At 45.5% G+C, this 16,545-nt stretch overlaps 1 protein-coding gene across 6 annotated transcripts in view; it reads left to right on the forward strand.

Annotated features, from left to right (window-relative positions):
- Positions 1 to 4,128: 4,128 nt before the first annotated feature.
- Positions 4,129 to 16,545, forward strand: part of RAPGEF6 (Rap guanine nucleotide exchange factor 6) — a 1,719,096-nt gene continuing 1,706,679 nt past the window's right edge. For 5 of the 6 annotated variants that reach the window (XM_069652531.1, XM_069652536.1, XM_069652533.1 and 2 more), the window contains exon 1: positions 4,129 to 4,812. In XM_069652531.1, coding sequence (XP_069508632.1) covers positions 4,744 to 4,812 — 69 coding nt within the window. In that variant the 5' untranslated portion in view covers positions 4,129 to 4,743. Of the gene's footprint in view, positions 4,813 to 6,258; positions 6,306 to 16,545 lie in introns of those variants that run through there. The other variant, XM_069652534.1, reaches the window with a different exon arrangement.

Genomic DNA, 16,545 nt, shown 5'->3' on the forward strand with positions numbered 1-16,545 from the left:
AGGGTCTAAACACGTGTTGGCTATACTCTTACCATTAAATCCACTCTATGACCAACCTATTCAGAGCAACGTAAGTTCTTTGGAAAGATTAGAAATCTAAGCAAACAGAACCATCAACACAGCGCCTAGGTGAAAAGGGTTCTACACAATTTTCCATGATCAATCATGTGTATTGTTGCTCTTTGTGTGTTACATTTGGGTCTGAAATAAGACTGGTAGTCATTGAGTAATACTGTCAAAGTGTTGGTCAGCTACTGCCTTCTCGAATATTTTCCCTCTGAATGGTAGCCTGTTGATTAATCAGTAGTTTGTGAGATTATTCGGGTCCAGTGTTTTTTTTTCTTAAATTAATCTTGCTCTGAGGCAGTTGGGAAAGATGCCTTGTTGGAGGGAAGCAATCACGATGTGGAGTAGAGGGGGTTAGATGTGGTGCCCGATCCAGATTTCATGATGGCAGCATGTAGTATGACGTCTATATGGAACGTGGGTTTTAACAATGTAAAAATTGTGCTCAGTTGATCAGATATGATGTCCAGAAAGCTAGCCAGAGTGTTGTTTGCTAGGGGCCATCAAGGAGGTTGTGTGTAGAATTTCACTATCGATTTGTCCCTGAATTTTAACTATCTGGGATTACTGGCTCCATAGCTCTCAACCTTTCTAGTCAGACTGGCAGGTGAAATCAGATGTATAGCTCCCAACATTTTGTGCTCAAGGGTGGGTGAAAAAAACGATTTTGTTGTTGGTGGGTGAGAGCCCATGTAAGTGTATGGTCGTGTAAGGTGCTATGCGGGTAACACGGGACACCCACCAAAAGAATGTGAGTTGAGATGTATGGCTTGAGCGAGCACATTTAAATCTATGAATAGAAATGGAGATGGCTTTGTTTATTTACTGACTCCATGATGGGTGACAACCGCCAAAGGTATGTGAGTTGAGAGGTTTGCTGGCTCTGGTAGTGGGTTGTAGCAGTGTTTACAGGTTTTGACTAGCCAACTTAAAATCACAAAACATTAGTCATGGGCGCCCCTCTATGAGAACGAACACTTCAAAAATGGCTTGTTCTATGGGATGGTACCCACTCTAGAGTCTGCAGCCACATTTTAGCTCACTGTTTCTTTCACAGATGGGAAATATCCATTGGCATATCAGTCTTAGTCCCGCCCACATGGGCAGTCCAGCAACAAAACGCTATGGCAATTCCTCACTGAACAAGAGTACCAAGAGCAACCCCATACACGTGTTTCAGCCTTGTTTGGCATCATCAGTGCATCAGTGAGATGGAGCTGTGCCTCTCTGAGCACAGTGAGCAAGGGGTCCACGTCTGGATGACCCTAGGACACATAGGGTGACTAGACCTAAGTCCCTTAAAAAAAAATCCAAAAATGTGTCATGGGCACCCGTCTATGAGAACGAACATGGCAAAAATTGCCTGTTCTATGGGATGGTACCCACTCTAGAGTCCACAGCCACATTTCAGCTCACTGTACCTTTCACAAATGGGAAATATCCATTTGCATATCAGTCCGTGTCCCGCCCACATGAGCAGTCAAGAACCGAAATGCTATGGCAATTCGCCTCTGAACAAGAGTACCAACGTAACCCCATACACGTATTTCAGCCTTGTTGGGTATCATCAGTGAGGTGGAGTTGTGCCTCTCTGAGCACAGTGAGCAAGGGGTCCAAGTCTGGATGACCCTGGGACACTTAACATCACTCTTGCGATTTAGAAGTAAAATTCAAGATTTTGTAGTCAGAAGATGCTAGGATTTCTCCTCTTTATTTCACTTTGTGCCAATCATTCCATATTGAAGCAAGGGGACTTGAGGGACTTTTACGTCTTAATGAGTTATGTTGTACGGGTTATTTTCAGATAGGAAACAAGATAAACGGCAGTGCTTAAATTGGGCCTGGGCCTGCCGGGGCCCCCCGATCCCACCAAGCCACGGCAGGTGCATCTCCCGCCACAGACGCGACGGGAGATGAGCCCGCCGGCCGCCCATAAAGAGGTAAGGCACAGCAGAGTCAGGCAACAGGCAAAGCTGTGACTGACAGACTTGTTAGCCAGTCACAGCTTGAGCGACACTATGCCTGGTTGACACTTCTGCCAGTCACAGCTGCCTGCTGCCGGAAGAGCATTACCTTGGAAACTAACTTCCTCTGCAATCCCTCGCGAGGGTTACCAGAGGAAGTTAGACAGTCCCAGCCTGGGCAACCCAAATAAAAGGGTTCGCCATGGTCGCATTTCTTACCTTTGACACTGGGTTCTGCGACAAGCGACGACCACCACCACCACCATCCGACGAGAAGGAGAAGCTACAAAATCACGGTAAGTGACTGCTGCCACTGGCTTTACTGTTCCTTGTTGCAGTTTCAACTGGTCGAGGTTCGCACTTCAGTGTGTTCACCTTGGCCAGCTGAAAGTGCAACAAACACTTCTGTTGCTTTCACGCTCTGTATTTTTCCTTTGTTCCCTTTACTTTTCTGTCTGTTCGCGCGCATTTGCTTTCATTTATTTTCCCTGATCTAAACGTTCTGCGGTTTGTTTGCATGCTTATGCTTTCATTTATTTTCCTTGTTCAAAACTCTGCTGTTTGTTCCCTCGCATTGAGCAATGCGAGGGAACAAACAGCAGAAAGTTTGGAACGGAGAAAATAAATGAAAGAAAATGCATGCGAGCCTTGCTTTCATTTTATTTTCCCATTGCACCATTTGTTGCGCCGAAGTCAGGAGTATGTATCCTCATGGTGGCTCTATGAACCAGCCTAGTGCGCCCTGATATTCAGTTGTCTTTGGTCCTCTAGACCATCTTGGTTGCGTGGAGCAACATGGGCAGGGGAGTTTCTAGGCAAATCGGTGCCCAGGGCAAACAACGAAAATGTGCACCCCCACCCATTGCCCTGATTCATGGAATTAGTTGTGTGTAAAACGGGGTTGCCTGCAGTATGGCGCACAAATCCCTGTTTTACATGCAAATAATTCCATGAATCAGGGCCCATGCATCACTCCTATGACGCAAATTTTGACTGTGCGCAAGCAATGCCTAACATAATGCTCAAAATCAGTGTGCACAGACGCAGCACAGCAGGTAGGTTGCAGTGCAGCTGACCAAAGGTGAGGTGTCCATGTACTGGGTAATATTTATACCTGGGTGGAGGGGGTAAGTGCTGTTAACAAACAAATGCAATAAGGGATTGATGTGAAGGCTAACTGCGTCATGGAATTAAGGGAGGTGGAGGCAATGGATCATTATATGGATGTATTGTAATGTATATATTGGCAATGAACAGAGTAGGGGCCTCTTTGACTCTTTCCCAGACCAGTTTTACCATGTTGTCTTTAGGCCACGCCGATCACGTCTTAGCCCACGCCCCCAAATGAGCCCCCCCCCCCCTCAGTTTCGTAGCCCACTTAAAGCACTGATAAACGGTGAACCATCAAGTCTGCATTTAAAATATGAGTGGCTCGCATCTCTCCAAATTTCTGGAAATGGATTTGTAGGTGTCCTGAGACATGCTTTGCAACCATTACATTTGTATCTGTAAACGTAAAAATCGTTAAACTTTTTATTTTAAAACCAACAAATTAAGCTACGGTGATATCCAGTAAAAGTTTCTGAATGACCTAACGTGGTCGATGTTATAGACCTCTCATCCACACCCGCTTTTGGCGGGTGGCAGACCCCTAAAGAAACCAGTCCACTCACCCACCAAGCCCCCAATCCCATCCCATACACTTCAATGGGTTCCCATCCCAAAAACAAAATCCTCTATCTCCACCCTTCTTGAAAGGTGTGCGGATGTAGAGGGTCGTTGGTCGGTTATTCAAGATGACATACTATATTCATATTTTCTTCTTCTTCTTCTTCTTCTTCTTGGGATGGCTCCGCATGTACCGGAGCCGCCGATTTCCATCTGGAGAGACGATGTTCGCCGAATATTTATTTTAAACCACCAATGAGTAGAGCTTGGAGTGTAAAGTGTCCTTCATTTATGTCTACGCTAGTTGCTTTGGGCCAGCGTCTTTCATTTGAAACTCTCCAGACATGTGTTCCTTTGGTCTGTTTTCTATTGCCATGCTCTTCATCCATACACTACTGTAGGGCGAGTGCGCGCGGCCCGAGCAGTTTATCCATTGCCAGACCGTGGTCGTTGGCTGCGGCCGCGGGGGCGCGCGCTGGCAACAGGAGGAGCCTGCGCTGCTGTCAGGACGAGACACGGGGGACTGCGCCGCCCGACTGGGAGGGAACTGTTCAGAGTCTATACTGAGAAGCTCAAAAAGTCATGAAGAATTGAGGGCATCCCCTTGAGCGGAACCCCCACGCCGCTGCCTCAATTCCTATAACTGCTAGCGGGTCATAGAGGTCCAGCGCGCGGACACAGCCCTCCCTTGGGCGCGCCACCGCAGCCCTGTGCCCAGCTGGAGTTCTCTTGCACCCCTTTTCCTGTCCCGATCAGAGCACCGGTGGGGGGTGCATTGGGAAAGGATATGGGCTGCGCGTCCGGCCTCTGCTGAGCTGCCTGCCCGATTCATGGAACTCGAGAGTGTGCTTTAGTTCATCGCCACCCTTGAACGGGCCGGCAGGGATGATGGGCTCGCGCCTAATGAGAAGCACTCCGGGACCTCCTGCATGCGCCGCCCGGCACAGAGCCCTGCACGTTGGCTATCTCTGAGGAAGCACTCTTGCCTATACCCGGGACCCCGGCTTGCAGACACCAGGAGCTCCCAACTTTGGAAATAAATATCATGAGCTCGCTCCTGGAACCCAAGTTTAAAGAGGCTTTAAGGAAAAAGCCCAAGGACCGGACACAGGAGGTAAGTCTACCCGGATTTTTCATCGGTATTACTATTTTTGTTTAATCCTGTGTTGTACCGGGAGATTGCCATGCTGGCTTTTCCATAACATTTTTCATCGGTATTACTATTTTTGTTTAATCCTGTGTTGTACCGGGAGATTGCCATGCTGGCTTTTCCATAACGCATACTGTGACAGCAGTTTTGTTCATCTGCTCATAAGTGGCGGCGTAACGATCTGCATAAATGGAGCTGTCGGTGAACTTGAGCTTGCACTTTCCACACTATGTATACAACCAGCGTCCAGACGCCTCGTAAGTGGGCTGATCTGCGTAACCTGTCAAATGCTCTTCTCTATCACCGATTATTTGCTAATTTATTTATTAGCCCGGTTCTCCACATGACTGGTCTGTCTGACCTCCCCATGATTCTTGTATTTCAATAGGCAATGCTTTCTCTTAATAACAGTGCGTGGACCTCCTAGTTATTGCAATAACACGATTCCTTATAAACTCCCCGCTTCCCCTTTTGAACAGCGTCCCCTGCGGTACTGTTCACCATCTGTGTTTCGGATCGCATTTTAATTGAAAATGCACCATGCTCTTTTCATTGTCTTATACATCGCCGCACTCGTGTGTTTCAAGGCGCTTGCTGTACGAACTCCCATCCTGGCTTTGGTACTGCCTCGGTAACACATCAGCCGCTCTCCTCTGTATAGCACGTTTATGTGCCCTTCCTACTTGGCTGTCACCGACTTCACGCACAGAACTCCGAAAGTGACGCCGCCTGCTCCCTGCAGGGGTAGAGGACACCCCCCTCCAGCCGCGGAGGTCCGAGCCATGATGACCTCAGCCGTTTGCACAATTTACAGATCGTTCTCTTTGCTCTGCCACCACCTGCTACATCTCTGTGCGGTTGGGCAACATTTCAGGATGCGTGACCAGGCAGTTTCCCTGAGTGAGGCTCACGCTTCTTCTTTCATTAGAAGTAGCCTGTAGCAATATTAGCAATATCTTCTTTGGCTGGGGGGGAGTGTCGGATATCTACACAGCCACCATTCAAAGTCTAGTTATTTTCATGGGAAAACGTTTTCCTTCAGTTAGTCTTAAAAGTGTGTTAGGAAATGTGATTCCAAATGAAGAAAACTGCCCACAGTGGGCATTTTCTCGGACCGCTTGAGTGTTATATCTTTTTGCTGGTGGTTGGCGCAGCATGAACTTGTGCCATGAAGCAGCTCTCGACCGCAGGCATTGCTATACAAAATTGAAATGGAATCTTTTTGCACTTCAATATAAGTTCTTAGAGTCGAATATCGGTAGTCGCTCCAGCCAATCCTTGCAAGGGAGAAAGGGCTGCTCCCCCGCCCCCCTGATTAACATTTTGGATTCATAGGTTACGCCACCACCTTGAGTCATCCATCCGCCCTTGCTATGCTTGTAATGCACCCTCCTGGGGCATTGGGGTTGGGCTGTGGATGAGCGATGTTGCTGGTGTCAGTGGTGCTGCTGGGGGCGGTGAGTGTAGTAAACTATAGTGGTATTGCTGTGGTCACCTTTATTCATTTTTTCCAATTTTTATTGATACTTGAACAGTGTAACTTCTTCGTTTTCATGACCAAATCATGTTCTTTACTACATTTGTCCAATAATTTCTACAAACTGTTAAGCATCCTCTGTTTACTCCAGAAAACAACAATGCCTCTGAAAACGCCTGTATACTTTATTTCTCTTTTTGTTCCGTTAACCACGGTTGCTCTGCATCATAGCACAAAGAGACCGTTTAGCGGATTCCATGTTGTTTTTCTGACTGGGAAGTAATTTACTTCCAAGTAATTCCATTGAGAAAACTCATCACATTGTTATATTTTGGGGGGGGTTCCCTCCAACTCATTTTCCCCATACTACTTCTGACATATTTCGATTAGTTTTCGATGGAGTTCCTTCAAAATAAATTACTTAGAAGGAATTCCTGTCAGCAAAAACGAGGGGATACCATTTAGTTGACCTGCCCTTTATGGAGTCTAACCTTTTTGAGGTTCATACCTTGACTCGTTTGCTTTTCTATAGGCTTTGAAGTGTGGACTTCGGGCTTGGCAGCGAGTTTCCCCTCCCCTCTTCACTCTCCTTGCTCCCTTCCCTCCTTCTCATGCTACTCTCTGATGCTCTCGATCTCAATCATGTTAGCCAACCGGACTACTCAAAGTCTCAACTTTTGGCATGACCTGTACATTTGGCTCTTTGAACAACACTTTGTTCTAACTTAGATTACAACTTTCTTGCGCACACCCCAATCCCTGTATTGTACTGTGGTAATGCTTACTAATGTTTACCTGATGACTTGTTAAATTCTCGCTACCAAATATTTACACTCTGTGTTCCTGAGTTAGGTTATACACATAAATAATTAGTGCGTTTTGAAGTGGTTTCTCAACTTTCAATGCAGCACCTTCAGGGTTCCAAATTGCCAGGAGCTGGCAGCTATTTAGCTCTTGGTTAAAGCCAAGGGGAGCCTGGTTAGCTTTGAACCAAGAGCTACCAGGAGCTACTTGTGACACCCCCAGACTAGTGGTGCTATACAAACACAGCCATGCAATGTTTATTTTGTACTTTGGGAATGCATATTAAAGAATAAAGAACACACACCTATGAGACAGTGAAAGGATATTGGATAATATATAATGGACAGAAAGTTGGTGTTTGCATCTTATGCACATGTTAGGTTTGCTGTGCGCTATGTAGTAGTCCTGATACAGCTCCTGCCTAACTGGTGATCCTGATACCCAGGAGCTGCTTTTCGCTCCTGCTCAACCAAGCCTAATTTCGACCCTTGCACCTTTTATAATTTACCCATATACTGAAGCCAATTCACAAATAAATTACTCAGACTTATTAATTTAAACCCATTGATGGCTATTATTTCTACAAAGAAGATGCTATGAGTAATTCTGACTTATTCCTGGCTTAGCAAAGTTACCTCGTTGTGAATTTGCCACATTGTATGTGGCACAACTTGTGCATAAAACCATAATAAGGAGAGGCACAATGTTTTATGTTTAACTTTTGCTCTGGGATATATGCTTCTAGTTTAAAATGGAAAACACATTTGGGTAAAGAAAATGAACGGCCTATGTTTTAAAAAAAAATATATGAACTGACTCGTCAAGAAATGTCTCTTGTAAATGTTGCTGCTTTTGTGTGCTACGTTGGAGGCTCCTGTGTAACACATGGTACCATTTTTAAAATTAAACGTGTTTTATGGTTGCATAGTACACACCCCATAGTATCTATTTCAGCAAGTGCATTGTTTAAATGGTGCTAACCGTGTCGTATTCTAGGTCTGTCAGCTATGTGAAGAGGGGTGTATGGAGAGAAAGCAGTTGGTTAAGGATCCAACAGTGTATCAGAGGAAGTCAAGATGATAACTATGGGCTTCTGATTCCACATTTTAGCATGATTCATATTTCTTGATTATGTGAAAAAAAAAAATACTTCATAGCCAAAATGCCCAGGTAACAGAAGACAAAATATGATTTGGCCAGATTTATCTAATATTTTATAAAATGCAAATAACCCTTGGCCGAAGGCAGCAGTGCATCATGCAAGAGAAAAACACGACTTAAAAAACAAAATACAAGTTAAACAATATAGGGGTGTCTCCTTTGCTCAGTGTATTGGGGGATCTGATTATGTCAAAATCGTTACTTTTTGTATGCACTTTAGGAGAGAGCCGATTGGAAATCTAGTTGTATTTGTGTTTTAGCCACCTTCTAAGGCAATTCGACAAAATAGTTATGCTGTTTTTCTGAAGATTACGCAGTATGCGACATAGCATATGGTCTTTTAGCACATTTATTTATTGTGTATTTGTTAGGCGCTTATACAGTAAGTCAATTCTGTTTCAAAGTGCCCATAGGACAACAGACATGGAACATGGGATTGAAAAACAATGATTACAGTGGAAGATAAAAGACAAACCTACTATGCCTTGTGAGAATGCAGAACGTGCAAGTGCAGCGAGAAGAAGGGAACTGGTGGGCGGGGGTAAGTGCTGGAAAGTCTGTGCTCGTGGGTGAGCGCAGATGAAGTGCATAGTACGGTAAGTGCTATGCGGCCTGAAGCCTTATTGTGTAGAAATGCAAGCCTACAGGAGTGAGGCCGGTGGGTGCTGTGGCAAGCGCTCAGAGGTAGGCAGGGACTGTAGGCCAGGTCCCTGAAGGAATACTTAAGGGCCCTGACAACCAATCACAGCGACTGTGAGATTAGCAGAGGAGGGACGAAGGGAAGGAGGTGGTGAAGAGGGAAGTCTTGTGGAGCTTCCAAAATGTGAGGAAGTTCTGCTCAATACGAAAAGGAAGGGGGAGGCTGTTACATAAGAGGGAGCCAGCTGAACAGAGTGATTGCCGTCGGCTCTCTTTTTAGCAAACCGCTTTAAACACAGAAGTTTGTGCCAAATGACCGCAACGGTCTAGAGGGAGAGTATTTAGTAAGAGAAAGTTGCAGATAGCGTCGCCCTAGGCCCCAGACAGCCTTGTGGATGTAGTTGAGGTATTTGAGTTTAATCCGTGCCGCAACCGGGAGCCAATGAAGAGTTTTTAGGGCAGGAGAGAAGCGGTCTCTGGGCTTAAGGCCAAGGATAAGTCTTGCTTCCCTATTCTGGATTAGCTGGAGGGGTCATAAAGTGGAAAAAGGTAGATTCAGGAGAAGGCTATTGGAGTAGTCAAGCCTAGAGAGAACCAGGGCTCAGGTAACATTGAGCTTCTGGGAGAAGTCAGTATAGGGAGAATTCCTTTGAGGAGGAAGAGTTGAAAGTGGGACTTCTTGGCAATGTCCTGAGTGTGAGGAAGAAGGGAGAGAGAGAGAGGAGTCAAAGATGTCTCCAAGGTTTCTTGCTTCAGAAGAAGGAGCACAGGGAGAGCCCATGGAGAATGGCCAGAGTGGGGAGGGGGAAAACGAGGGCACAGGGGTCCCAATGGGAATGATCAGTCTTGCTGACATTGAGGCAGAGATCGTTGGAAGTGCACTAGGATTGGATGGCAGATAGGCAGTCAGGGATGATGGAAGATGCAAGGGGGTCAGCAGGAAGTTTACTTCAGTGTACTTCATGAAGATTTACTTAATCTTGCAGGCATCTGACCTCAACCCGATCAAGAGATGCCAAAATTGCCCTTTTCAGGAAATTCCTTGATTTGGTGCCTAAGCCGACTATTAAATGGCCATGATGAAATCTAAACTAGGCATCCTTGGATTAGTAGGATTGAAAGACGCCTTGCTACTTACCTGGAACATTTAGGAAACCAGAATATCTGAGAGATTAAGCCCCTCGATTTCATAGGAAATTATTACTAAGAGCAAGGTTTCCGGAAAGTGGGGATCATTTCCTCTCGTCACAGCACAGCATTCACAATTCCAATCACTGTCCCTTCCCTTTTTACCCTGTCACTGTTCAGCCCACCCTTGGGAGGCATTTGCAAAAACATCCCCACAGATACCTGGCTGCTTCAAACTAGTCAAAATGGATCTATACTTCGGTTTGAAGAGTCTCCACCGTACATCACTCTGATTGTGCTTGATTATTCTCCATCTTACCTCTCCATGCAGGAACAAAAGCAAAGGCGCAGTGGAAGCAGCTGGTCTTCACAAAGTGGAGTAGTTTTCTTTCACCAGCTATTTCCTGGTTTTCAAAAAGTCATCAATTTATGCCTGAATAGCCTCTTGTGTTTGTCAACCGATTACTAAAGCAAGAAAGATATTGGCTATGCACAACTAACCTTTGTGATTATTATTTTCAAATATCAGCTTTACTATTCCATGGGAAGTTCCTCACTTTTTGAGTTTGAAATCAGATTTATAAATTCAACCTGGAATAGCTAATTCAAATCTGCCTTTTGGCCTCGAAGTTTTTTCCAGGTTGGTGGCAGTACAACTGCTCTTCTAATGAAAAAGAGATTTTTGTCAATTTATAGATGATTAGTTGGTAAAATCAACTTTTGAAATGGATCAGTGGTCATTTGGATGCACAGTTTGCTTGCTTTGATCATCTCCAACTGTCCATAAATTGGGAGAAATCCTATTCGATATTGTGACAAAGTGACTGCTGCTCTTCAGGAGTACAGGGATGAGTAGTGTTTAAAACGCCTACTCGCCCCCACACTACTACCAAACAAACGGTGATCCCAGTAGTAAACTTGAACAAAGCACCACCTGAACGGTGTACCTACTTTGCTGCTTTTGGCAACATGGGCAGAAGGTAGGCTATACTCTTTAGAAGGGTATGTGAACTGGAACAGTAGCAACCCAAACACCTATGTACCAATTAGTACAAACTTAAACTATATTCTATCAAAGATCTAAAAAAGTAGAACCTTAAAACAAACTACAAATAGCTGAAACCACTGAACACCAAATACCCAAGACCCTCTTGGAGAGAGCATAGAGAATGAAGACTCTGTGGTGAAAAAGACAGCCTGGGTCTTGTAGACTGGGACATGACAGGCAGTATTTCAGTAACAATGTAATTAAAAAGATGTCATTGTAAAAAGGTAGAGAGTAGGGTCTTGTAAGTTACTTGGGCCCTCAAAGTTGGGCCAAGGGGGCCACAACAAAAACCTTTTTGTCTTGTGCTTTCAACTCGGCATCATCAAGCCAGGCTTTGTGGTGCTGATTATTATTGGTGAGCTGGATGAGTGGGCCCAAAACACTGCGGTTCACAAGCAGCATAGCACGTAGCATGAAGAAGCTTGGGACAAGCGGGCATCATTTGTCATTGTAGCTCACAAGTGGTTTGATGTGGTAATATGCGGCCCAGAGCATTTCAATGACTTCTTGGTTGCTGGGAGGCCTTCTCAGGGGTCTGCAAGGGCCAGGGGAGTCCTTTTTTTTAAATATTATTATTATTATTATTATTTTTTTTTTTGCCCATCCCATACAAGAGGGTGTAGAGCACTCTTGCATGGTTCCACCATCTCCATTGATTAGGGTCCTGGGTACCAGTTTCTCATTTGCAGTAGCTTTGGTATGCTGGTCCCCCCTAATGTGCTCTTATGATGTGTAGAAAGTAGAGATTGCCTCCTCCTTGGAGCCATCTTTCTTCACATCCTAGGCAGATGACTTTGAAATGGACTGTAATTCCTACAGAGTTCTGGTTAATTATTTTCAATCTTCTGAGGGGCCAAAGATGAATTGGCAATGGGAGAGTTCCCCCCACCCCCTTTTTATTGTGAATTTTTTCCAGCTGATTGGTCCAAAGAAAGCCTGTTGACTGGATCTCTGCCCAGGATCGCCAAACAAGTCTTATTGGTATCATTCCAAGAGTGCCCTGTCTGTAGGGAGCGGAAAGTGGCAAGGTGGCAGGATGTTCGGGGGACCGTAACAGAATCTGAGGTGGTAGAACTCATCAATGCACTGTGCCTCTGTCCCAGACTACTTTGTCTCTTAAATTGAGAGTTTTGCAATTAGCACCACAGTGTGACTTGTCCATTGAATCCGTGCAGGTAGGTTTTTGAAGCGAGTTCTGAACCCCCGCCCCTCCCACCGCGAGGGGAACTCTCCCGTCCTACACTCCCTGGATGCTTGGAGTTCCAGTTCCAGCCGAGTCACATGGGTGCATATGCTTTTAGCAGAGAAAACCTTATGAATGGGAGTTTGATCAGAAAAAGCCCTTTTTAAGAGGCATACTTCCCAGCATCATTTTATGTAATAGAAATTGAAAAAGTTCAAGCTTTATAGCCCTCACAGATGGCCTTTCTGTCACAGTTATCCTGCAAGCATACTCCGTTTTAGTTGCGTTTCACAAAGAAACAGCCTTTCCTTCAGAAAAGATGTGCCCTTCCCTGCTTCAGCATTACTTGCTGTCCAGAACCAGGGTTTGAAATTGAGGGGGGCTGGGAGTTATTTAGCTCCTGCTTGTAGCCTAGAAAAGCCTGGTTAGCTTGACACCAGCATTAACCCAGAGCTACCTTTTGGCTCCCCAGGCCAACTGACGCTGAACAAACAAACTTATGTGAATTCAACTCTGTGTGTTTGGAATAATCTAAAAACATTAGGACACATCTGTACAACATTTAAAGCATAAGCGGTTCTAAATAATGGACAAAAGTACAATTTTGCATCTTAAGTGGAAGTTAGATTGTGCTAGCTACTCAATCCCCAGTGGCAGACTCGGACTGGCCTATAGGGCAATGCCTAAACCAAAAACGCAAAATGTTACTGTGGGCCACTTGTTTTGGGTCAAAGTGGGCCACATTTTTGTCCCATGTAGGCCAGTTTGATAAGGTACTTAACCATGCGGGAAGTAGTTTTGACCAACGTTACTGAATAAATGTTCTTTAAAATGCACAATTTGCATCCAATTGTATCAACTCCCCCCCCCCCACTACTCCAGTCTGTCACAAAAGGAATGTATTGCCATTTGCTTGTGAGCCACTTTGTCATTGGTGCCAGAGACAATTTAATGTCCCAGTCCGACCCTGCCCAGTGGTTACTCCTGGATACAGAGGAGCTACTTTTAGCTCCTGCTTATCCGATCTTCATTTCGATCCCTGCAGAACAATACCATATCTGTTGGGGGTGGTGGTGTCTTGTATTGTTTCTGATTCCCGGCTCCCAAGATTTATTTTCAATTTAAAATTCTTTATTGTTTTATTACCAACGTTCCAATTTCCCAGCTCCAAGATAAACAGTAGACTTTTTCGGGAGTGTCGGTACAAGCAGTGGCATCAGGAATTGGGCAATCAGAAGAAGAAAATATCACACAAAAATCTCTAGATTAATTTAAATGGTGGCATGAAGAACAGACATAAGAAAATAAATGTCATTTTCCGAAACTTCATTCGGAAAAGGCATTATACATACACATGTTGACATCCGGTACAGTCCATATTTCTTTCAAAGCTATCTTACCAATGATACAAGAAAAATTGCTTCCAAGACAGATGGACGCTTCTCCAGAAATGTATTCTGACATAAACAAAGGAAGCATGAGCACCCTCTGACATGTTAAGTTCATGTCCTATGGTTTAGGATTCTGAATCTTGGTCTTTCCTTATCAGTCATTCCCCTACCATTAGAACAAAATCCAACAACTGATACTCTAAATAGATTTCCTTGGAGCAAACATGAGTGGGCATTAAGTTCAGGTGCAGTTTATTTACAAAGAATTGAGATTCCCAGAAATCAACCTGTGTGAGCAGATAAACGACAAAAGTCCAGAATTGTATCCGGGTTCACAGATTATCATTCTTTGGGGAATACCCAATTGATTTCCTTGTCACGGAAATGTCTGTATAACTCTTCATCCTCTTCCCCTAATACTCTGGGGGATCCAGAAGTTCATACTGCCGGGCCCAGGATTATTGTTGCTCATCTGTAGCCTCTCCTATATTTTTGTCTGGTGTTTACCGTGTATGTCCCCCTTAAATGGTTCTCACTTTTATCTTCTTAAGTAGGAAACGGGGCTGAATTGACCCTTTTGGATTCCAGCAATAGGGGCGGGGGATGTGGGACACCTCTGGAACAACATGGCAAAGGCCCCAAAGTGCAGCACCTTTCTTTCAAATGAACGAACGACTTGGCAAATACGACCCTCTTCAAACAAGCCTTTATGGTTTGTAGTTCTGACTCTGCATCCGCATTGGTCTGACTTGATGAAGGATCCCTTCTGCCCTAAGGAAACAGACCACGGATATATGTACCAGATGTGCTTTGTGACTAGAGTTTGCTTTCATGTCATTCCAAAATTAGGGCCTCGTGCTGGCAGCATTGTAAGCCAGGTTGGTTTGCTGATGCACTGTCCGCACACATAGCGGGGCTACCTACTACTGATGCCCGCCCAACTCTTGACATACATCACGTGTTATACCACCCAAATAATTTACACAGACAACAATTTCTCAGATTGGAATTAACATTGTCACTTTATTACAGTCATCCTAACGGGCAGTCCTAGCCTTACACAGGCCACAAGTGTGCCTGGCATCAAAACACCTCCCGGGTGACCTCTCACCATTCGCAGGTTTTCACAAACCAGTGAGCCCTCCTCCCTTCAGTTTGGCATATGTTCTGGGTGACACAATCACATCCGTTGTCGGTTCTAGAGAATACACCCGCCTCTGGATGATCAACTGCCAGGCCAGTCTGTCCCATATCCCTGTATGGAGCGAGTCCCGGGCCACGGCAATCAGTTGTGGAGTTCCGACTATCTCCAATGGTGTCAGTGCCCATCGAACCCCATCCTGGTTCATGCAGCCAGTGGGTATACCTTACGCCAGCATCCGCTGCGTAACTCTGGGACCGCCCTTGTAACTCTGCCACGCTTTGGGGGTGCCCCCACCTATTTCAATTTCAGCCCAATCTACTCACCATAACACCTTAGGCACATCCTGCCCTTTTTAGTGCTGCAAACATATCCAAGAGGAAAACATTGTGCCCCTTCTCAGACTGGCAAACCCCGTCCCTAGCAAAATGTGCTAGGTCTTTTCGCACAACATCCTGTGCCTGACGAAACCCAGTCCTTCCAGGTCCTTAAACATATTCTTGTTCACCCTCTTTCTACATTTTTCCTTGGCCACATTTGACCCTGCAGCTCGCCACACGTTCTGTGGCACTACCTCCAACCAAAACATTTCAGTTTTTGGGAGCATCTGCCCCAAGATCTTGATCCCCTCCTGCATTGTCTTTAATCAAGGTAATTACCACTGCGGTGCACTGTGAGTACCCTTAGTGCTGCCATCCTTTGTAGTTGCCTGCACACACGGGGGAGCAGTGCATGCCATCGCATGTCCGGTGTGCCCAGCCAGACCACCTCAGTGCTCCCCAGCCTATGTTGTCCCTTCTCTGTGGCCACGTTTGCGCTTTGATCCATGCTCTCGTAACGAAGGAATGACCAATGACCCACACTTTGTGACCTGATGGTGAAAATGACAGGTGTTAACTTACCAAACAAAAGGCTCCTTTCAAAACACACACCACAAACCCACCCTCACCACCACCCACCACCCCATGTACATTTGTGCCCTGCCCATTCGAGGACTACACACCCCTCCTTCAATCAGCTTGTGGCACACAGAGGTGCAGGATTGTTGGTGCCTGGCCCCCCTGGTCTGACGTATAGTTTGTACTAGTCAGACTCCCATCTTCCTGATTTCTTTATTACTGCTCCGAGCATTCCTGTTGGAACAGCGTTGTGGCTGTGCCTATTCTGAAGCCATGCGAGGACCAACCTCCCTGTGGCATACAGCTTTGCCCAATGTCGATTCCAACACTTTACGGAATTGAAACAGCGTCAGCGGGGACCCATCTTCATGTACTAGCAGGTAGTTCCCCCTCACTCCCCAGGGTGGGCTGCCCACCATGTACCATGAAAGAAGCCGTTAGGGCAACTCTCTTCGTCCAATGAAAGGCACAAATCAATCCACGTCCCTTTACCCTTCTGATATGGCTTGGACCTTCTTATTTTTAGTGTCAGGCCCACATTGATCTATGTCACATCCCCCATTGTAAGGGCCCTGCCTGATGTATCCCGCTTACCTGTTGCGACAAGTTTGCTGACTCTGGAAAGCCCCCAAAAACACCAAACATATGCAGGCTTGTTACCATAGATTTCTTCGAATACCATTTCACCTAATGAGACTTCACCGAATCTATTTAATCGAAAATGGTAGGGGAAATGGTTTATGTGTAATGCATAAAAGGTGGGGTGTGGGGGTAAGGACATACATTAGGTTACAGTAGGGAAGGGTGAGGGGGGATGTGGGGGTCT

Source organism: Ambystoma mexicanum, chromosome 3p (assembly GCF_040938575.1).
Source record: "Ambystoma mexicanum isolate Mex_15411 chromosome 3p, UKY_AmexF1_1, whole genome shotgun sequence".
NCBI classification, from domain to species: domain Eukaryota; kingdom Metazoa; phylum Chordata; class Amphibia; order Caudata; family Ambystomatidae; genus Ambystoma; species Ambystoma mexicanum.